This window comes from Petaurus breviceps, unplaced genomic scaffold (assembly GCF_028583685.1).
Source record: "Petaurus breviceps papuanus isolate PSGF00001 unplaced genomic scaffold, PetGlider_PUasm1.0 154, whole genome shotgun sequence".
Classification (NCBI taxonomy): domain Eukaryota; kingdom Metazoa; phylum Chordata; class Mammalia; order Diprotodontia; family Petauridae; genus Petaurus; species Petaurus breviceps.
Genome location: NW_027185715.1, coordinates 1,829,569 through 1,853,871, shown reverse-complemented (window position 1 = coordinate 1,853,871; position 24,303 = coordinate 1,829,569). Strand labels below are relative to the sequence as shown.

The following is a 24,303-nucleotide window of genomic DNA, read 5'->3' as shown; positions in this document are numbered from 1 at the left end:
TCAGTTTTTGGGCATCCCCTCAATTTCCATTTCTTTGCCACCAGAAAAAGAGTTGCTATGAATATTTTTGTATGTCTAGGTCCTTCTCCTCCTTGTCCACCCCCTCCCCCTCCCTCCTTTTCCTCTTCTTTTCCCCTTCCTCCTCCTCCCTCTCTTCCTTTCTTCTTTCTTCTTCATCATCTCTTTGGGATACAGAACTAGTAATGATATTTCTGGGTCAAAGAGTATGCACACTTTTTATAGCCTTTGAACATAGTTTCATATTGCTCTCCAGAATAGTTGGATTAGTTTGCAACCTCACTGACAGGACTTTATTGTTCCATGTCCACTCTAGCATTTGTTATTTTCTTTTTCTGTCATATTAGCTAATCTTATAGGTATAAGATGGTACCTTAGGGTTGTTTTAATTTGCAATTCTCTAATCAATAGTGATTTAGAGCATTTTTAATATCACTATAGATAGCTTTTATTTCTTTGTCTGAAAACTGTCTGTTCATGTCCTCTGACCATTTATCAATTGGGGCATGGCTCATATTTTTATAAATTTGACTGATTTTTCTATATATTTGAGAAATGAGGCCTTTATCAGAAACACTGCTCTCAGTTGTGATTACTCACTGTGTGTTTCCCTTCATCCTGTTTTTATCCTTTGTTTATCCTTCTCTCTCCCTCCTTTTGCCCCATCCCTTCTCAACCTCCTGTGAGCCTCCCCTCCTATTTCCCTGATGGTGAGATAGATTTCCATGCCCAATTGAGTGTGTATGTTATTCTCTCTTTGAGTCAGTTCCAGTGAGAGTAAGATTTAAGAATCGTCTGCTGCCCCCCATCTCCTCCTTTACTGTAAAAGCTGTTTCATGTCTCTTATGTGAAGGTCCTTCTGCCTTTCCCTTCCTCTTTCTTCCCTTGCATCTCTATTTCTCACCCCTTAATTTTGTTTTTAGATATTATCCCATCATAGTCAACTCACATCCTTGCCCTCTTTCCATGTATGGTCCTAACTTCTCTGTATTTTGTTCTTTTGTTAGCAAGTTGTTGATTCTTTTTTTTTTTTATGATTTTCTTGTATTACTTTCATTTCTTTTCCCAATTTTTCCTCTTCCTCTCTTATTTGATTTTTAAAACCCCTTTTGAGTTCTTCCAGGAATTCTTTTTTGGACCTGAGTTCTATTCACATTTTTCTTTGAAGCTTTGGATGTAGCTTTTTTTGACTTTGTTGTCTTCTTCCGAGTTTGTTTGTGTCTTGTTATACCCTGCCACTACAGTAATTTTTTATGGTTAGATTCCTTTTTGTTGTTTGCTCATTGTTTCCCAGCCTTATTTCTTGATCTTTAACTTTATGGTAAAGTTGGGCTCTGCTCTCTGTGTGGAGGGGGTACTGTCCCAAGCTTGAGGCTTTTTGTGCAGCTGTTTTCAGAGCTACTTCTGGGAGTCTGTAAGTTTTCAATTCTTCTTAGATGGTATGATCTCCTGGTCTGTGCTCTGGTATATGAGCAACCACAAATACTCTTTTCCACCCTGGAATTGTGATCAGGGTCCCTGCTCCCCTGCAGCCATACACTCTAGTATGCTAATGTTCCTTCTTAGCCTGAAACTATAACTTGGAACTGCAGAAGGGCAGCTCAACAGACTCCTTTACTCAGTGCAAGCAAATTATATATATATATATATATATATATATATATATATATATAATATCCTTCTAAGTAGTTATCCAACAACCATTGCTATCTGTGGGCTGAGAGGTCTGGAAGCCATTGCAGCTGGTTCAGTTGCCCCCCAGAACCTGCTGCTGCCTTGCAGGGGTGCAGCCTGTGCTGGACTGCACTTCACGCCCATCCCAGTGAGATAGATTTTTCCTGTCAACCTTTTAAGTTGTTTTGGCCTGGAAACTTGTTTTACCCCATCCTTTTGTTGATTCTGCTGCTTCAGAATTAGTTTTGAGAAATTATTTTGAAGTTGTTTAGAGGGGAATTTGGGAAAACTCTGGTGAGTCCCTCCCTTTACCCTGCCATCTTGACTCCATCCCACAAATTACCATCTTTTTTAAAAAAAAATAAATGTTATTGATGCCTTTTTAAACATCATTTCCTCCTTTTACCTCCCTCTCTTCTTTCTCAGAGAACCATTCTGTAAAAAAGTAACATTTTAAAAAGAAAATAAAATTGAAAAAGAAGAGAAAAGCAGAATTGTTCAATATGTTGAAAAAGTCTGAAACTATATGCAGTGTGGACCTCTCATCTCAGCAAAGGAGTGGGGTGAGAATGTCTTCTCATATCTCTTCTTTGGAGTCATGTTTGTTTTTGTAATTTTGCAACATTCACTTGATTATTTTTTGCTTGTTCTTCCATTTACATTTTAATCATTTTGTATACTCTTTACTTGGTTCTGCTTACTTTTCTCTGTATCAGTTCATATAAATCTTTTCTTCTCTTTGATCATCATATTCATAATTTTTGCAGCACAGTATTAATTACATTCATGCACCACAGTTTGTTTAGCCATTTCCCACCTCAGGGGTATTTACCTTATTTCAAATTCTTTGCTATTACAAAGAGTACTACTATAAATGGTTTGGTATATATGGGGCCTTTCTTGTCAATGACCTCCGCAGGGTATAAACCTGGAATCTCTGGGTCAAAGTATATGGACATTTTGACCACTTTCCATAATTCTCAATTGCTTTTTAAAATAATTGTCACACCTCCACCAACAGTGAAGTGCTGTGTCTTATCTTCCTACCATCTCTCCAACTATTACTACTTTTGTCAAACCAAAGCCAAGAAATACTCATATAAATATACTTATACTTCACTCATTAAGGAAACAAAGAACAACTTAGCTGGAGGAAAATTCAAGACTTTTGACTGTATTATGCCAATATAATAAAAATACTATCAAAGTTTTAATACTATTTCAATCAAACTATCAGAGGTGTATTTTACACAACTTAATAAAATAACAAAATTAATTTGGAAAAATAAAAAATCTAGGTCATCAGGGACAATAGAATAAGAGGTAGGGATGAAGGGATAAAGTAGCAGTACTCAAAATAATTTGACATTGGTTAAAAAATAGAGAGGTAAATGGAACAGATTATACAAATGAAAATGAGAAATAATTGAACTCAGTCCAGTGAGTATTTTCCAGTAAGCTGGAAAATATAATTACCTAGGAAAGTTTTGTTTGATAAAAACTGCAGGGAAACTGGAAAAAAGTCTGGCTGAAATTAGACTTAGACCAATACTTTACACAATATTCCACAATAAATTCTACAAGGAATTATGACTTTTTTCTTTTTTTTTTTTTAAGTTCTACTCTTTTGTTTGTTTTTTAAAGCAATTGGGGTTAAGTAACTTGCTCAAGGTTACACGGCCAGGTGTTTCTGGGTGGGTGCTAAGTGTCTGAGCCCGGATTTGATCCCAGGTCATCCCGACTCTGGGGCCAGCTCTTCTTACTCGCTGTGCTACCTGGCCGCCCCTTAGGACTTTAATATTAAAGAAGAGACATAGACTGTATAGTTTTCACAGATAGGGTTAGGAATTGTATTCTTAACCAAACTCAGAGATAGAAGCAAATTACCTATGATAAAATTGACAACTTTGTTTATATTGAAACTGAAACACTTCTGCACAAACAAAATTAATGAATCTAACATAAGAAGGGAAGGCATCAAATGTTATCTTTATATCAGATGTTATCTTTATATCAAATTCAGGGCTTGGTATCTAAAATATTTAAACAACTAACAAATAATATATAAGATCAAAAGCCATGCCCCAACATATAAGCAACTTGAGGATATGAACAATTCTCAAAAGAATGATAAACTAATAATAACTATATGAAAGAATGTTCCCTTCTCCTTATAGTTAGTGTTTGAATAAGTAGGTTGATCTTTTGTTGTTTATTCCTATTCTATTACTAAACAGTTTTTGAGCCCCAAGATCATGATGGCCTTCTTCCATCCATGGTGCTACTAATCTTCACCTTACACCCAAATACACAGACATGGAGTAATGATGTTGCTAAGCCATATTTTGCTTAAGAGAACTTGGGCGTTTATGGAATTGCATGAGTAAGATATCAAATCAGTCTCTCCTAGTCGTTAAAATATCGAAATCCTTAAAAAAAAAAAATAACCCACAAAACTATCCTTATAATTTTATAGCTCTGGCCATGTTTGCTTCTTAATGCTTGTTATGTTATGTTCTGCCCTAGTTAATATCCCTGAGACTTTCAGAGATATTTATTTTTTAATTTTTTTATTAGCATGAGAAGGTAAATAGGGAAAAGAACAAAGATATTTAAAAAAAAATTTTAAAATTCTGTTCTCTCTTCTATTCTCATTCCTCTCCTCTCATCCCTTCTTCACCTCCTTGTAAGCAGGCTTTTAGCTTCTGAAACTGCTTTCTCTAAAGTTACTAATTTTCACTTAATTGCCAAATCCCAAGACCTTTTCTCAGTCTTCATTCTTTTTAACCATTCTGCAGCATTTGACACTGTGGACCACCTTCTTCCCCTAGATAATTTCTCCCTTCTGGGTTTTTCTCTTAGTTCAACTCCTACCTCTCTGACTTATTCTTCTCAGCATTCTCTCTGAATCATTGAAGATGTTCCTTCTTTTAACTATGAGTATGCCCCTAGGCGCCATGTTGGACCTTGTCTCCTCTCTCTGTACTCTTTTAGGGTCTTATCAGCTCCTTTGGGTTTATCTCTATACAGATGACCCCATATCTTATAGATCCAGTCCTGGATTTGGACATTTCAGATGGCCTTTAGACACTTTTAGCTTAAAAAGTCCAAAACAGGACTCACTATCCCTCTTTTTTTTCTCCCCAAGTCCTACCTTTCTTTCTAGTTTTTATATTTCTATTGAGGACCCCACCATTTTTAAATTCACCCAGGTTTGCAACCTTGGAATCATCCTTGATGCCTTACTTCCCTTCACCTCAGGTGTTCATTCTGTCTCTGCAACAACTCTCATGTCTGTCCTCTTGGTTCTGTTCTGAGGGTTTGAAGAGAAAAAAGAGGAGTGGTAAAAGGAGAAATATGTTGATGTGGAAAGGAGAAAGAAGGGGCGGCCAGGTGGCGCAGTGAGTAAGAGTGCTGGCCCCGGGATCGGTTCCGGCCTCAGATACTTAGCACCCACACAAAATAACTGGCCGTGTAACCTTGAGCAAGTTACTTAACCCAATTGCTTTAAAAAAAAAAAAAAAAAAAGAAAGGAGAAAGAAAGTGGTAGAATTTGCTATTTTTCCCAGTTGAAATGCATAAGAATAATATTACAAGCATGGAGGAAGAGGGGGTGTGTTGGGAGTGGGCATCAGGTGAACCTTCCTCTTAACTGAAACGAAGGAGGCCTGAACACACACAGAAACACAAACAGAATTTGGTCTAGAAGAACATCAGACTCAAGGTGGAACAGAGCAAGTGGGTGGAGCGGCATTAAGAGGGAAGACAATACTGAAGAACAAATAGCTATAAGCAGAACCAGCATTCTAGTCCTGAAGGGGAAATTAAACGAGGGAGAAATAGAACCAGAATGTAAGTGGGTGCCGTAGATGGCGCAGCCTCCGTGTTGTGTGAGCTCAACGGAATGTTATTAATGTGCTTTAAGAAATGGAAAGAGACAAATTTCAGAGAATCTTGGGTGGCATGAACTGATACTAAGTTGAAGTAGAACAGTTTATATACAGAAAGCACCATGGTAAAGAAAAATAACTTTGAAAGACTTAAAAGAACTATGAGCAATGCAAAAACCAGCTATGTTTCCAAGCCAAGACAAGACTTATTTTTTTTTCTTCCTTTGTCTCAGTTTTTAATGGGGTTAGGAGTGGGAGAAGAAAGTTAGCAATAATGATACCAATAAAAGAAGGTCATTGAAACTTTTTTAAATGGATAGGAGTCCCAAAAGAAATTCAGTACAAAAATCAGATAAGCAGAACAGTTTAAAAAATGTGTGGAATTTGTCACGTACCTTAAAAAAGAAAGAGCAACTGGTGTGAAGTGGAGATTCATGATTTTGTGTGTGTGATCCTCTTTGTGTTCTGTGTGTATAGAAATGCTTGTTTTTTTTTTTTAAAAGCAATTGGAGTTAAGTAACTTCCTCAAGGTTACACGGCCAGTTATTTTTGTGTGGGTGCCAAGTATCTGAAACCAGAACCGATCCTGGGTCTCCTGACGCCGGGGCTGGCGCTCTTACTCACTGTGCCACCTGGCCACCCCTAATGCTTGTTTTTTTTTTGTTTTTTGGGGGGGGCGGTGTTTAGGTTCAGAACTTTTAAAATACTTTGATCTCTTCTCTCCAATCACATGGCTATCGTCATCCCTCTTCTGGACTATTGCAATAATCTAATGAATCCCCCTACCTCATTCATGTCCTCCTTCCCTTCTCCAGTCCATACTTCACTGGGCTGCCATAGTGATATTCTTAAAGCATAATTATGACTGATTGACCTGCGTGCTCATTTAAGTCCACTGTGGCTTCCCATTAACTCTGGAATCATATACAAACTCCTCTGTTTGTCATTTAAAGCCCTTCATAACCTGCCTCGAGCCACCCTAATTATATGTTACTCCCTTTCATGTACTCATTGGTCCAGCCAAACTGGGTTTCTTGCTGTTTCTCAATGATATCGTATACCTCGGTGCCTTTGCCTATGCTTGTTTCCCATGTCTAAAATTCACTCCCTCCTCCCTTCTGCATTGTAGAATCCCTAGTTTCCTTCAAAGTTTAGTTCAACAGCTGCCCCTTCCTCAGTTGCTAGTGTTTCCCCCTGGAATTACCTTTTGTTTATTTTTGTATGTCTTTAAGTATGTATGTGTTGTTTTCCCCAATTTAACGTAAGCTTATTGAGGGTAGGAACTATTTTATTTTTACCTTTGAAGCCCCCATTTCTTCAGACCTGACATATAAATGATATTTGTGTTGGATTATTATGATAGGACTGTCTCTACTTCAGAGAGACCATCCTGACAATGCTATGAAAGATAGGTGGTGATATATTCTTCTCTAGTTAGTGTTAGTTTAGTCTTTGGAAAGGATGTAAGAGAAGTAGATGGTCTTTTAAGATACCTTCTATCCATGAGATTTTTTTTTTTTTGCCTTTTAGAGGGCATTTGGGGTTAAGTAACTTGCCCAAGGTTACACTGCTAATTTTTTCTTTGTGTGTTGTGGGTCTTAAGTGTCTGAGGCTGGAACCGAACTCAGGTCCTCCTGACTCTGGGGCCAGCGCTTTACTCACTGTGCCACCTAGCCGCCCTATCCATGAGATTCCATGTGGTTCTCCCCCCCCTTATTCTGGGATTCTTGGAATGATTCAGTAGGAGTAGAAGCAGCATAGAGAAAACCATTTCTGGTGCTCTGTCTCTGAGGGAGGTGAAGATTTGATCCCTTTTGCTAGAGAAAGTGAAAAATGCAATTTTGACCAGCAGTGTAGGGAACCTGTCAGAAACTGCAGTAAAGCTCAGTAAATGTGTCAGTCCATTAAGCAAGGCACCTGCAGTTCTCATTTCAGGGCAGGTACAGCCATAGCAGACATTGAGCAAAGAAAGTAGGTACATTTCCAGAACATTTTAATGGAGTTACTCATTCTTCATTCCTTCCTGAAGAATTGCTATGGATAAAAACCAGCACCTGTGGGCTTTTCCCATGAGTTAGTGACTCCTTTGCAGCCACAGAGAAGGATGTTTTTTGTTTTGTGATTTGAAATTGGGACCATCATCATCAGTTGAGTGAGTGCTAATGAAGTCTAGTTTTGTCTGTTTTCTATAGACCCCAAGGAGTTGGCACATGTTGCAACTGACCGTGTTCCATTAGTACTTTATATTCCAATACTCTGTTCTCTAGCATATTTTATTCCCTTTCGGAAACTTTAAAGTGAAAGACCCAAAAGGAACTTAGCTCTTTCAGTTATTTCCTATAGTCACATAACCCATGGACTGAATAGAAACTACTTCTCTAATTTCTGGGTGTTCATAATGCTTCTTGGTCCTCCTGTATTTCTATCTCTAGTATCAAGGGCTATGTAAGAATGGGTTTTGGTGACTTCATTTTTTTTTTTTTACATTTTTTCCCTCTCTTTAACATGGTGGCTATTGGGGAAATAGTTTCCAGTGAGTGTGAAAAGATTATGGTAAGGTGTAAGGCCTTAATATTGCCATAGCACATTTAGTTGAATAGGGCAGAGATTTGTTTTTGTTTTTTCACATTAAGCAGTTATTCTTGTCTTTTTCTTGGTACTCTCTTCATATGATCAATACTATATTCTTAAGCAAACAATTCCAGAATATCTCTATTGTCCCTGAGAGTTTCCTGTGTAATGTCCTTTTGGCTCAGTGCCTAGAAAGTTGATGGAAGGATACATAATCTCATTCTGCTCTGGAATGCATTTACCTTGGCAGACCAGAAATTTATAGGGAATATGCAGTAGTCTCCCTGACAAAAGATTGCTATATCTTGGCTCCTGATCACCTACCTGCTTATCATCCTATCTTCTGGTCCCAGCAGTCTGGCAGTCTCTTGTGAGCAGCTTTGAGCTGCTGAGTGTCCTCAGGAGACATTCTGCTTTAGAAATTGTACTGCTTTCCTGGCTGAAGTGTTAAATGTGCATAAAGTAGGATGCAAGAGACATATATAGGCCCTCACGGGGGCTTCATAGCTATGCATTATTCCTGATGTGGTTGCATTTTGTTTAGTCCCGTTCCTGTCCTAGAACCACTCTTCTCCACTTCACCCACCCCCCCTTTTTCCTCCCTGACAGACAATAAAGCTTGAAAATAATTTCTCTGTATCTACCCTTCTTTTAGTTTTCCTTTCTTTTTCTAAAGAATTGTCTTTTGAATAATAACCTTATTCCCTAGACACAGTTTTAAGGTGTAACTTTTCATTTTTTGTTTTAATATTGAGAAGTATACCAGTGTTTTTAAGAGCTCTTATATATGCCAGTGATGAGCTGAGAACTGTATAAAAGAAAGTTCTGAGCTAAAAACGGTCTTACTTTTAAGTTGCATTGGTTAGCATAGGATAACCATGTTTAACAGGATGGATCTTCTGACTTGGATAACCATTAAGAAGACAATAGGATGCGATCTGTTTTACTGGTCTCTATAGACAACCTCCTAGATTTTGGGATTTTTAAAAGCGTAATTTGTTTTTGAGGTCTTCAGTATTCTTGGTATCCTTGATGGATACTTACACAGGCTTTCTTTTTTTTCCCCCTTTTTTTACCTTTTTGGAGGGGGAAGGTAGGGCAATTGGGGTTAAGTGACTTGCCCAAGGTCACACGGCTAGTTTTGTATTGTGTCTGAGGCCAGATTTGAACTCAGGTACTCCTGACTCCAGGGTCGGTGCTCTATTCACTGTGCCACCTAGCCACCCCCCTCAGCTTTCTTAACATTACATTATTTTTTATTGTTTCTTTATCTCTCATTTTGGGGAAACCAGTAGTTCTTTGGAAGTAGCTATCTGTAGTCCCAGAGTCCTCTTAGTCTTCTTGTTGCCCATGAGAAGGAAGGCAGTAAGAACTCTTGGAAGCTTGAGTTGGTGTTGATGGTTGTATCCCTTTTTTGGGGGGGAGGGGCGTGAAGTTAGAATACAGGACTAAACAAAATGTAACCTCCATGATAGAAGAGTGTATAGACAGACATCAGTCCCCGAGACAATTCGACTTTTAATTTTTTTTTCTTGGCATTTTGGCCTAGAAATCCTGGCAGTATCAAATACCATAATGTCATACCAGGTATCTGAATTGTTGATCCTCTTCTGGACCATGAGGGAAAAGGAAAATGAACCACAAAGTAGATTTCCATTCTTATTTGATAGTTTAGCTGCAGAAAAAATAGCTGCTTTGTATTTTTTCTCATGGTCCTCATTTTTTGAAACAGCAATTTGAGAAAAAGAGACTTTTGGGATGAGGAAACATGATTTCCATTTTCAGATATCTGACTACTATGTAGAAAAGGCCATTAGACTTGTTTATTGCTTTAGAAAGTTAGAACTACAGCTAGTGGGTAGAAGTTAAAGGGTGCTGTATTTTGACTCTATAAAAAAGGATTTTCTAACAGTTTGAGCCATCCATCAGTAGAAAGGACTGTCACAAAGCAGTGAGCTGTGTGTCTTGGGAATGTTCAACAAGAGACTGACCATCTTTATAAGTACCATTAGGAGAAATTCCTGCACTGAGAAGGAAGTTGACTTAGATGACCTCTAAGGTGTCTTTCAAATCTTAGGTTTTATTCATTCAAGATATGTTTATTGATTATCTCATTTGTGAAAGGTACCTTACTAGGTACTGAATGGCATATACAAAGATGAGTCAAAAAGTGGTCCCTGCCCCACAAAGTGCTCAATATTTAATAGGAAAGATAGGTAAACAGACAAGTATGACAAAAGAATTTAAGTGAACATAGCTAAGTGCTGTGTTCAAAGTACTGTCTTTATTTCTGTTCAGGTAGACCAGCTAAGAACTATCATTGATGACATTGATTTCATGTTTTACTAGTTCTTCAAATTTAGAACACCAGTTTGTGATCATATATTAGCAATTCCTGTGCATAACACCTAAGTCTCAGTGATGTTTAAGATTTTATAGAAGACTTAAGACAAATGAAAACCCTGGCCATTTTTTTCTCCTCAATTCACTTTTTCTTGTTTCTTTTCTTTTTTTTTAAGTTTTTCACTTTTTGATTGGGGTCCTGAACACAAAGTGCTGGCTCAGATAACTTCAGCTAGTCTCTGGAAGCTGGGATCTCATGCAGACTGAGGATGTGCGCATCCTAGGTCACAGTGAACAAAGGCAATCAGTTCTTAGATGAATACATGCAGCACTGAATCTTCTCACCCATTTCTTTTTAGTAAGTTTTTTTTAAAGAACTTTATTTATTTGCTTTTTGGAGGGAGGAAGGTAAGGCAGTTGGGGTTAAGTGACTTGCCCAAGGTCACACGGCTAGTTTTATGTTAAGTGTCTGAGGCCGGATTTGAACTCAGGTCCTTCTGACTCCAGGGCCAGTGCTCTGTTCACTATGTCACCTAGCCACCCCTTCTCACCCATTTCTGAAGGATCACCTGTCTCCTCCGATTGTTCTAAGAAGGAAAGGGAGTGTCTCTTGGCTGTTGTCAGGAGTCACTGTCAGTGTGTTCGGTTCCAGGGCTGTGCTGGGGACAGGAATGGATTTGAGTTTCCAAACTTGCCTTTTCAGAAGCGTAGTTAGGCCTGAAGCACAGGTAGTGATCCATGAGAGGGGAAATGTCTCCAAACCAATATTGGTGCCAAGCATATTTGACTTCAAGTGTTGTTTTGAGGAGAAGAAATCTGGAGTCTATGCAAAGTGATAGTGTCTGCTTCTAGTCTTGTGTGTGTGCGGTAGTGCTGACTTCTCTGACTGGTTCCTGCGAGGTATGTGAGGTGAGCCACTGGGGGGTGCCAAAGGAGATCCTCCTCTTCACAGGGAGTGGAGCAAGTGGGGCCACCTTGTCCTAATGCTGCGGATTCAGCTCCTTCTGGGGAGGCCTTCATAAGAGGAAACTGAGGCAGCTACTAGAGCCAGCACTTGGTGTTCAGAACGAAGGAGACACCAGAATGTGAGGTGCAGATCTGTACATGGGGAATTTAAATGCAGAATTTGTCTCATACCCTTGCTTTCTTTGTACTTGCTCTTCCCATAGGTGTCTGTAGAGGCTGCTGTATTCTGTTGAAGATGTCTAACAGTAACACTACTCAAGAGACCCTGGAAATAATGAAAGAATCAGAAAAAAAGCTGGTGGAAGAGTCTGTAAGCAAGAATAAATTTGTATCCAAGTCACCAAGTAAAGAAGAGATTGAGAAGGAGGGTGAGGATACTAGTGTTCGGCAGGAGACACAGGTAAGGGATCAGGAAAGCATACATTGACTTTTACTTGGAAAGGGTCCCTGTTGGATGCTAGAGGAATCTGTAGATATTTGGCTACATGTAAGGTCAAAGGTCTGCAGCTTCCCTTTTTTTATTTTTCAGTTTCACTTGCTTTTAAAGGCTTTTCCTTTTAAAATAATAATAATATCCATACAGAAGTTTATAAAGACAGCAAAACACAGCTCCTCATCTCACAATCTTTGTGTATGCATATGGCTCACCTACTCTCATCTAGATCATATGCCCAAGTTACTAGCCATATTCTCATATACTTAAGATTTTTTCAGAAGAGAGAAAGAAAAATAGAATCATAAGCATGTGATAGGACAAGTCGTGAAACGTCACAGTCATTAAAATCTTGCAACCAAACTGTGCATCTGTCCTAGTGCACAGTGTTAAAATTCATATCCTGGTTGTGTTAAAGCAATCAGCATTTACTGGGTCAAAAATAGGCTCTGAAATTGCCACTTGGTGTAGGTGATTGAGTGTTTCACACCTTGGCTGCCATGATGTTTTCTGCCTAAATTCTGGCTGCAGAGCAGGGAAGAGAAGAGGGCAGTTCTGTCAGCAGATAGTACTTCTCCCTCCAAGATTTATTTTTTCTTCCACTAATTTACCTAGTCTCAGAACCAATGCCAGCCTAACCTGACTATTCTTCTGTTCCCCTACAAAGAGTAATCCTAAATTTTAGCAACAATATTGCTTTTGACCACTTTTCTTCAGGTTCCTCATCTCCCATGACTTTCATTGTCACAACCCCTCAGTCAAACACCACACTTGGATGTCACCATTGACCACAAGTATTCTGTTTCCATGTTCAAGAATTCTGAAAATGTGTTCTCGAACCACAACCTGTTATCATTCCATATCATCCTATGCCTGATATTCTTGATCCTAGGCTTTATCTTCACTGTGACCTCTACTCCCTTGACCTCTTGGTATGTTTTCTGGTTTCACTTTCCTTTCTTTCCCATTTGAGAAGTAAAACAGCACCACATTACACCGTTCTCTTGTTCTAAAGTCCCTTGCATAGTTTTCCTGTCATTGCTCAGGCCATGTCAGACCACATCCCTGTATTAACTCCCACTATCTGCTTCATCTATTCCAAATCATTTGCTGTTGAACAGCACTGGAAAAAGTTATGCAAGTGTGCTGACTGGGTCTATTACAAATTTATATAATCTTACCTCTCCTGGGCCATTACAGCAGCCAGACATTCATTTTACTCCTCCCCTCTTCTTGGTTCTCTGTCACTCCTTATAGTAACCCTATTCCAGGCTTTTGCTCCTCAGATATCCCACACCAGCCCCTTCCCACAGTCTCTCAGGAATTTGCTTCATACTTACTGAGAAAATAGAGGCTGTTCACAGTGAGCTCCTTCTCCTCTCCTCTGAATCTCTTCTGCTCTTGCCATTATCTCCCATTTTCCCCTCCCGTATTTGATGGAGGGGCTGTTTTCCTCACTTAGGCCAATCCATCTACTTGTACCCTTGATCCAGGCCCCTCCTCTTTGACTCTTCAGTCTTTAACCTGTTGATTACCCTCTTCTCCTTGATGCTTTCTTCTCTCTAGGTTTTCAGGCCACCACACTCCCCTGGTTTTCCTCCTGCCTATCTGACCACTCCTCAGTCTCCTTTGCTAGATCCTCATCCAGGACCTGCCCTCTAACTATAGGCGTCCCTCAGAGTTCTGTCTTGGTCCTTTTCTCTTATCCCTCCATGCTACTTCATTTGATGATCTCATCTGTTCCCATTGATTTAATGACCATTTCTATGCTGATGATTCTCAAATATACCTATCTTCCTCCAACCTCTCAGCCGACTTCCAGTCTCATATCTCTAGGTGCCTTTTCAGATAGCTCTAACTGGGTATTCAGTAGACATCTTAAACTTAACATGTTCAACATAGAGCTCTTTCCCCTTAATTCCTTTCCCACTACCACTTCCATATTAGGATAGAAGGCAATACCATTCTCCCAGTTCCTCATGCCTGTAGCCTGGATATTATCCTTGACTCCTTATTCTCTGTTGTCAAGACCTGTTGATTTCACCTTTGCAACATCTCTTGAATATGTCCCCTTTTCTCTTCTGATCTGCCATCTGTCTTGTACAGGGCTTATCAGCTTATACTGGGACTATTGCAATAGCCTGCAGGTAGATCTGCCTACCACAAGTCTTTGCCCACTCCAAATCAACCGCCAAAGTGAATTTCCTAAACCTCAGATCCTACTATCTCACCACCACCCACCCTAACCCCCAACTCCAGTGGCTTCATATTGCCTTCAGGATCAAATACAAAATCCTCTGTTTGTAATTCAAAGCCCCTTTATAACTTTAACCTTCCTTCCTCCCTTCCAGTTTTCTTGTACCTTATTCCTGGAATGTACTGTTTTGACACTGGCTTCCTTGCTGTTCCTTGAACAAGGCACTCCATCTCTCAGCTCCAGCATTTTCTGTGTCTCTCCGCTTGCATGAAATTTTCTCACTTCTCACCTCCACCCGCTGGCTTTCCCTTTTAAGTCCTAGCTAAAATCCCACCTTCTACCAGAAGTCTGTCCAAAAACCTCTTCAGACTAATCCGTTCCCTCATTTCATTGTTTCACTATTATGTGTATTTGTCTTGTTTGTACATATTTGTTTGTTTATTGTTTCTCCCTTTAGATTATGAGCTCCTTGAGGGCAATGACTGGCTTTTGCCTCTTTTTGTATCTCCAGTGCTTAGTACAGCACCTGGCACATAGTAGGTGCTTAATAAATGTGTTTTGACTGACTGAATCTCTCCCTTTATTTTGACTCTTCCCCTGATAGCTCCAAACATGCCAAGATTTTCCCTAGCCCTAAAAATTTTCCATTGTCTTCTTAAGCTATCATCCTATATCTTTCTTCCTTTTCATAGCCATACTTATAGAAAAAATTCTCTTCTCTGCATCTCCTCCTCATACTCACTTCTCAACCCCTTGCGACTCATGGCTTCCAGCCTCATCGTTCACCTGAAATTGCTCCAAAATTACCAGTGTTTACTTACTTACAAAATCTCATGACTTTCTCAGTTGCTGTCCTTTACCACCCTCTTCCCCTGGTTTTTTTCTGGATTTTCGTGACTACTTTTTCTTAGTTATTCTCCTACCTGTCTGACTGATCCTTCTCAAAATTCTTTCTGAATCATTGTTGATATTCCTGTCTTTAACTATAAGTGTACCTCTAGGCTCTGTCCTGGATCATCTTCTCTCTGTGTCTCTCTCTGTCTCTCTCTCTCTTTCTCTGATATATATATATATATATATATATATATATATATATATATATTATTCTTTCAGTGACCTTACCAGCTCCTGTGGGTTCCTCTCTATACAGATTACCCCATATCTAATAAATCTAGTCCTGGTCTCTTTCTTGAGCTCCATTCATAGGGTCACTGATTATCCTTGACTTTTTGCTCTCCCTCATCCCATATAGCTGATCAGTTGTCAAATCTTGTTGTTTCTACCTCCATACCATCTCTCATATCTGTCCTCTTGTGTCTGCTCACATGGCTGTCATCCTTATTCAGGTCCTTGTCACTCTTCTAGACTAGTAAAATAGTCTTTTAATGGGTCGACCTGCCCTAAGTCTTCACGCTCTCTAATCCATATTCCAGAATGCTTAATTAAGTCCAATGGCTCGCTGTTAACTCTAGAATCTCATACAAACTCCTCTGCTGTTGAAAGCCTTTCACAAACTGCCTCCAGTCAGCCTAATTATATATCACTCCCTTTCATGGACTCCTGGGTCCCGCCAGACTGGCCTTCTTGCTGTTTCTCAGTGACATTATGTACCACGGTGCCTTCCGCCATGCTTATTTCCCGTGCCTAGAATGCACTTCCACGATCCTACTTCCCTCTGCATCCTAGAATCCCTGGTTTCCTTCAAAGATTAGTTCTACAACTGCCTCCCTCCCCATATACTAGTATTTTCTTCCAGGAATTATCTTTTATTTACTTTGTATATCCTTATGTGTGTATGTGCTGTTTTCCTCAATTTAAGGTAAGCTCAATGAGGAGGGACTGTTTTATTTTTGTCTTTGTAGTCTCAGTACCTTAAGTCAAGTTTGGCATGTAAGTGATGTTTAATAAATTCTTCTTTATTGATTGGCCAAGCCCAATTAAAATCAGCCATTTCTTTTACTGTCTGGGAGAAATCATGTTTTCTCTCTTAATAAGGAGAGGAAACATTTTTTACTAACTGCTAATACTGTTTAAAATTAAGAAAAAGGAGGAATGTAGTCAGCCTTCTAGAAGTACTAAGATTGTTTATAGAAACATAATTTCTGTGGACATTTATAAAAGACTAAGTTTGTGTTGGAAATATTTTGGTTCACCAGCTGTTTTCCCTTTCATGCTTTATAGGATCAAAGAATTTCAGATTTATAAGGGACCTCAGTGGCTGTCAAATCCAAATGACACTTGAAAAAGAGTACTTTCTGTCTCACAAATGCTCACCCAGTTTTTTTCCAGTGGACCCCAGATGATGGGATCCTATGGCTTTAGAGGCTGCTAGATGATACAGTGGATAGAGTGCTAGTGAAGAGTATTGGAGGTCAGTTCCACCCTCAGACACTTGAGCTGAGGGACCCTGGGCAAGTGACTTCACTTCCCTTAGTCTCAGTTTCCTCTCCTGTAAATAGTATCTACTATTTATATAATAGTATCTACCTCCCAAGGTAATTATGGGAATACAATAATATTTGTAAAGTGCTTTACAAATTGTAAAATTCCATGTAAATGTCAGCTTTTATTATTGTTGCTTTCTTAGGTACCCCATTTTACTGTTGAATGGATCTAATTATGTCTCTTTACATCAGACCTAAATTTGCCTCCATACAACTTCCTGCCCATTGTTCTTTTTTCTTGAGTTAAACAGAACAATAAATACTTTTTCTGCATTACAGTACTTTAGGTCTCCCCTCTGGCTTTTGATCTCCAAGCTAAAAATTTCTAATTCTTTCACTTGCTCCTCATATGACATGAACTTGAAGCCTTTCACAGTCCTATTTGTACTGCTGTAAACTCCCCAAGGTTACTAGCCAAACTGAGTAATCTCAGTGTTATCCGACCTCTTTATTCATGTAAGTTGTACCGCTCTTATTGCAGTCTAAAATTGCACAAGCTTTCTTGTCTGCTACATCATTGTTCCCTCATATTGAGTTTACAGGCCACTGAGACATCCTGATCTTTTTCTAGCTACACCTCTTCTATCTTATGAAGTTGATGAAGACTTTACATTTACCCCATGAAATTACCTGGTATGGACCAGGTGCCTATACAGATTCCTCACTCTGTATTCCCTGTCTTCCTTCCCCCATCTCCCTGTTTTCTGTTCCCTCCCTCCTCTCTGACTGTGGTCATAAAGACTAATTCCATGTCAGCAAATATTCACCTGTTCCTCTAGTCACTGACTCCGGATACTATTAATGGGTCTTGAATCCTTAAGATAGATGAGCAATGAATACTTAATTATATCCTGTCATATAATCGTGAAAGATATAATTAAATTAGCTCATATGACTAAGTTATTCTGTTCCCAAGAGGTCATTGTAAACAATGCTAAACTCTCTATTATGTGGGCTAGGAAGCAAGTATAGAGGGTAGAGTTTATATAGTCTTTTACTTAGAAAAATCCATCATATGCATAATATACACATAAGCAGATAATGCAGCCTTCCTCACCTCTCCATACTGTTGTGGAAGCTGCAGAAACTTTTGTATCGATGTCATTTTTGTTGCTTTTTTTTTTTTTAAGCAATTGGGGTTAAGTAACTTGCTCAAGGTTACATGGCCAGTTATTTCTGGGTGGGTGCTAAGTGTCTGAGCCCGGATTCAATCCCAGATCATCCAGACTCTGGGGCCGGTGCTCTTACTCACTGAGCCACCTGGCCACCCCTTATTTTTGTTGCTTCTTGAAGGAACCAATACCCTTGAAGGCCTTGCTGCTCACTACCCCTTAGGAACCTGCATTCCTGTTGGAGTCACTACTTATGGGGACTTCCCACAAAAATTGGAACCTTTGTGGAAGTAGTCCCTGTCTCTTCTATCTTGATAGCCCCTACAGGAGTCATTATGGTGCAGAGGGTGAAAAAAGGGGTAATTCCTCTCAGCTCTTGTACTATTGGAGATGTTTTTGGCATCTCTCTTTGGAGTACTGAATGTACTTTCATAGAGAGAATTGTTTCCCTGCCATCCACTCAGTTCCATTAACCCAGTAAGGTTCTACATCTCAGCTGTCGTACTACTGCATTTTAAAAATCTTTTGTTTTTATACCACCTTCACCCCCAAATATACACTTCTCAATATGCCCTTTCCCAGAAATACATCCTTTGTAATAAATAATTTTTAAAAAGGAGAGAAAAATTCAACAAAATTAGGCAACACATAAACTTAATCAGACTTTATGTGCAACATTTCCATATTCGTGGTCTTCAGCCTCTCCAGTGAAGGAAAGGGAGGGACATCTTCTCAACTTCTTCAGGTCCAGACTTGGTCATTTCAGTTACTCAACATTCAGTGTTATTTTATTGTTCTTTCCATTTAAATTATAATGGTTGTGTATAATATTTTTCTGATCCTGTGTAATTCACTCTGTATCAGTTCACATGAGTCTTCCCATATTTTTTTTTATGGCAAAGTAATATTCTGTGTACTAGTTCACTTATGCATTCCACCATGGATGGACACCTACTTTGTTTCTTCTTATTTTCTACCTATTATGCCCATAGAAGCATTGCCATAATTGTCAGTTAAGTTCTGTACTATTTGTACCGTACTTCAGGTATTTTACAAGATTAAAAAAAAGAAATAGACTTTTATAGATTAGCATAATACCACTATTCTTATGGAAAAATAAATTTTAAGTTTTAAGCAAATGTTTTCTAATCATTGATAGGTCGAGATCAGCAAAACCAAACCAAACAAATGTTCCTGACACATGAATCCTATTTTAAATGACTGTAGCAGCAAGCACCCCAGGGTCCCCAGGGTATCTGCCAACACAGGTTCTTAGATCTGCTTTGCTAAAGGAAAGCAACTCAAAATGGGTTAATAAGCTTACTTTAATCAATCAAACATACATCGTTTACCTAGTTCAGGGGGAAAAGGTCAGCACCCTGAACTTCATAGTATACAGAGGTTACAGGCATAAGTTACAAGAACATTTCAGCAGACAGGCCTCCAAACTGTCCAACCATTACACACATCCATACCTAATCCCAGTTACCAGAGAGGGAAGCATCAACATCTGGGTTTTCAAAGCCAGGGGGCTCTCGATGGCTGCCCAGAGTGTCATCTGGTCAAATCACACAACACTTTTCAAAGTGAGCCCCAAAACAAAGCCTCACATCAGGGATTATATAGCCTTCTCCTGGCTCAGAGAATGTAACAGCCTTCTTGACCCACTGCCCAATCACAAAGCATCTCCTGAGAAACAAGCCTCCCACCACAGGCTCCAGGTGCACTTAAGCCTAGGGGCAGGGAAGATCTTAAAAATTTACATTCCTATTACAATGACCTAGGCAAATGAATACAATCTCATATTTAGGAATAGAGAATGTAGAAGATCAAATGGTCAATTTTGATTACATGAAAATCTCATTTACATAGTTTTTTAAAAGTTTATAAAATATTAGACCAAAATAAATCTGTGAGGTAGATAGTCTAAGTGTTACTATTTCTGCTTTATAGTTATGGAATTTCAGACTTCAGAGTAGTTAAATGACTTTTTCATGATAATTGTTGGAGCCATGGAATGACCATTTGACTTTATATACATAATCTTATTTGACCCTCACAATAACCATCTAAGGAAGAAGGTGCAGTGGTGGACAAATTAGCTGCAACGAAGTTAATTAAGTGTATTACCTTATAAACATTATGATTTTATATCTTTAAAAAAAACTTTTATTATGTGACATGACCTCCTTTTGCTGTACTTGTTTTAATTTTTTTTAATAAAAAATATTTACTCTCCTTCCTACCTTTCCTTGGCATATTGATAAAAAGAAGAAAAACAAGACCATTATAATAAATGTGATTAGTCAAACAAAACAAATTATGTCATTGACCATGTCTGAAAAAATACGTCTCAAACTGTATCTTGACTCCATGTCTCCATCTAGATTTTGTTGGCATGGTTGGCACAGTCCTGGAACTGTGGTTGGTTAATGTGTTAATGATAGTTCTTAAGTCTTTCAAAGTTGTTCTGTCTTTAAAATGCTATTATGCAAATAATTCTCCTGGTTCTGCTTATGTTACTCTTTGTCAGTTCATAGAAGTCTTCCCAGGTTTCTTTGAAACTCTCATAATTTTTTATGATGTAATAGTATTGTTAAATTGACACATACTCAGTTCTTTACCACCACAAAAAGAGTTACTGTAAAAATTTATGTACCTAAGTATCCTATTCTTTCTTTCTTTGATTTCCTTATAGTTCTAGTAGTGGTATCTCAAGAGCAAACCATAGTAATTTTTTGGATATAGCTCCATTTTATTTTATATTTAATTTATTTATTATGTTTATTTTATAAATAGCTTTGTTGAATGGCTGGACTAATTCATAGTTCTACTATGAGTGCATTAATATGCTTTTTGCACAGCTCCTCCAAAATTTGTCATTTTCCCTTTTTTGGGTCAACATCTCATGGATGTGAGGTGGAACCTCAGAGTTGCTTTAACTTGTATTCCTTTAATTATTAGTGGTTTGCTGCATTTTTTAAATATGACTATTGATATCTAGGATTTCTTCCTTTCAAAACTGCCTATTCTGCTATACATGTACAGCCTATATTGAATTGCTTATCTTCCCAGTAAGAGTGAGTGACGAGGGAGGAAGGGAAAGAATCTGGAATTGAAAGTTTTAAAATCAAATGTTTAAAAAAATATATATTATTATTATTTTATATGTAACTGGGAAATAAGATATACAGGCACTGGGGCATAGAGATCCACCATGCCCTACTGGAAAGTCAGAGGGGGTATGGGGGAGGGTATGGGGGAAGATATGGGAGAGAGCAGATTGGGGGAGGGGATATTCAGTGGGATCTCTATTTTGGGGTGGTAGGTAGGAGAAAAATGGGGAGAAAATTTGTAACTCAAAATCCTGTGGAAATGAATGATGTAAACTAAAAAAGAAAAAAAGAAAACTGCCTATTCTTATCCTTTATTTGTCAATTGGAAAAAGGCTTTTATTGAATCCATTTAATATATCTTATATGATCTGGCATTAAAAAAGCACTTTTCCAGGTCTAACCATATAGTTCATAAATTTTCAGTGAGGTTTCAGTGAGTTCTAGACCATTGAAATGTATTTGTCTTCATCACTTGTGTAAATTTTTTAATCTTTCATGTTGTGTGGCATGATAGATTGCCATGATGTATTCCATTTCCATTTGGGAATTTCTGTAATTCTGGAACAGGTTGGCTTCTCAGTATATCAGTATGTTTATTTATAGTTCATTTTCTCAATGGAGACAAGATTTATAAGGCCACCAGATATTTTAAAAGTCCCTAAAACATTTTAGATGTATATGTGAATATTTTGTGGTCTAATATCATACCCAGACCTTATCGGTTTACCTGGACTACTTTTGATAATTCTGGTGTAAGATTGAATAAAAAAAAATGAGTTTTATTGGAAAAAATTACATTTTCCTATTTTTAGTGCTCCAGTCTTTATATTGTCTCACCCATGAAAAGCATCTTTTCTTCATAATGATGTCAGCTTTTTTTTTTTAAACTGTTCTTAGTGTTCTATCTTCAGGAACCCCACATTGTACTGTAAAAGAATCAGGAACAACTTCTCCAGATGTCATAACCCTCAGAAGGTTTTTGTTTTCTGAGGATTAGTTAAGCTATTACACAGAAGTAGTTTTTCAGTCCTTGGCATTGTGTCTTCTCCATCACCCCAGTCCTTATTTTTGACCATGCTTTCTTCTGTGATTCAGCCCAGCTATTTCTATCTCATTGTTGGCTTGAATGATACGTGAGCTTGACTTTTCCACACCAGCAGCTACAGCAATATCTCTCAACAGTTGTTACAGTTGTTCTTTTAGAGCAACAGCTTTTACAAATTAAAAATATTACAAAAGAAAGCAATGACACATTATGGCATGAAAGCCAGCTGAGGAAACCAGCTCAGTTCAGTTTTGTCTGGTCAGGGTTGGATGTTCCGAATCAGCTTAGTAGAAGAACACATTCCTGGCCATCACTGTCATGCTAATCCCAGGTAGTTTGTGCACTGCTGTAGTAATCATCATTATTATTCCTCTTATACACAGTGGAACTTTGAGTTCTGACAGGTTAAATGACTTAATCATAGCCGGTCCTTGTCATGTGGGGTAGCCAGTCAGCTCTGGATGCTTTATTCTTTCGAGTTGAAATTGCAAGTTTGAAGAGTGTACTATCATTCTGTCATTCTAATATCTCTGACTCTCATGATGGCCTAGGTGCTTCTTAAATAGTTCCCATAGCTGGAGATTTTCTCATTTGAGCCAGATGATTACCCAAGTGTTGATTTTTTTCCCCTGCCTTTAATGATTTCTTTTCCCTTTTTTGCAGAGACGGGCTTCCAACCATGGGCATGCCAGAAAAAGAGCCAAGGTGAGAGAGTCACAAGTATTGCCTTCCGTCCAGGGGCATTGATCACCATTATTATGGTTCAATTCATCACAGCTATCTAGTTTTCTCTGTAAACATGGGTAAAGCTTTCTCATAATCTTTTCTCTAAGTGTCTCCAGCTGTCCTCAGCCATCTCTTTTAAGTTCCTGTTGTGATGTTGTGGCTCTTGCTGTTCTCCATTATCTATCATTGGTGTAGTTAGAGTATTGTTCTTGTTGAGGGGGAGCAGCCTACCAAGAGCCACCCTCCTTGGAGCCAGAGCGAGTTGTACTAGTTCTCTTGGAAATCCATCTTACCAGTGGCCTTCAGGAACATGGTGACCTAGTACATTTTTCCTTGCAATAAATCATGTTCCCAATAAATCATGTCCCCATTTGATAAGAGTCAGTAACTTTGAATGGCTTAATGATATATGATTATTAGCACTTTGAGTTAAGGGATTTTTAAAAATTAATATTTTTAAAAAATACTAAAAAGATAATTGTAGGCAAAGGTGTCAAGGGGGCATGTAAAGTGTTAGCAAAGTAACAATTTATTAGTTAGTTGGGGGAGCAATAAGGGACAAGAACATCTCCTGCAGTGGAAATGCTTATTACTGTGCTGCTTGTCTCTGCCCAAAGAAATACATGGTTTAGAAAAGCTATAGTGGTATATGTATTTGGTATGATATTGTAGGGAGAGGTATATGTGGTATTTGTGTGGTATGGTATATGTGTGCACATGTGCATGTGTACATGCCATGAGCCATAATGTGATGAACTGTCACTGTACTCAGCTGTGATGGTAAAAGTCCCCACAGACTTTCCTTCTACCAGCTCCTTGACTAATAACAGTCTTGATGTGCTTGTAAATTTTCATAGGTTTGCCTTATCTCAACACATAATCAATCATAAGCTTCTCAAGAGCAAAGGTCATGTCTTGTGCTTCTTTTTTTTTGCACTACAACGCTTGGCTTTGTGCACAGAGTAGATGAGAAGATCATAGGGACTTCAGAGGCCATCTAGTCCAACTTTCTCATTGTACAGATAAAAGTGTGTTCAGTCATTATTTTTAATTGATTTAAATAATTCACATCACAGGAACCAACATGGTACACAGGGTTTCTTAAACTTTTTTACTTGCGACCCCTTTAGTGCTTCTTAAACTCTGGGTCTTGGAGTATAGAAGACCTAAGTTTAAGTCCCACTACCCACACATGTTGGCTGTGTGACTCTGGGCAAGCCACTTAATCTTTGATACTATATTAATCTTAATCCTTCAATACCATAAGTTTCAGAATAGTTACTGATTTCCATTGTTAGAGGCAATTTCCTCATCCAGATTTCCCAATATTAGTGAAATTACAGGTCCTGGCTGAAAATAAAACAAACCCCAACCTTATGGTCCCTAATATGTTGTATGAGCAGGTAAGAAAGATGCTTAAAGAAAACAATGATTGGAAGAATTAGCTTAGTATACGCAAAGGAAATCTTGGTGAAAGTGACACTTTATTTTTTTTTTTTTGCTTTTTGGAGGGCAGTTGGGTTTAAGTAACTTACCCAAGGTCACATGGCTAGGTTTTTTGTTTGTGTGCGTTAAGTGTCTGAGGCTGGATCTGAACTCAGGTTCTCCTGACTCCAGGACCAGCACTCTACTCACTGCGCCACCTAGCTGCCCCTGAAAGTGACACTCTTGACAGTGTTGAGGAATTGATTTGCATGATATCTAAAAGAGGGAAGGATACAAATGTGGACATAAATGATCAGTACTGAAAAAGGTAATTGAGAAAATA

At 38.5% G+C, this 24,303-nt stretch overlaps 1 protein-coding gene across 7 annotated transcripts in view; it reads left to right on the top strand.

Annotated features, from left to right (window-relative positions):
* R3HDM2 (R3H domain containing 2) overlaps positions 1–24,303 on the top strand; it is a 162,935-nt gene that overhangs the window by 94,750 nt on the left and 43,882 nt on the right. For all 7 annotated transcript variants that reach the window (XM_069079941.1, XM_069079938.1, XM_069079975.1 and 4 more), the window contains exons 2-3: positions 11,666–11,862; positions 22,473–22,514. In XM_069079941.1, coding sequence (XP_068936042.1) covers positions 11,698–11,862; positions 22,473–22,514 — 207 coding nt within the window. In that variant the 5' untranslated portion in view covers positions 11,666–11,697. The remainder of the gene's footprint in view (positions 1–11,665; positions 11,863–22,472; positions 22,515–24,303) is intronic.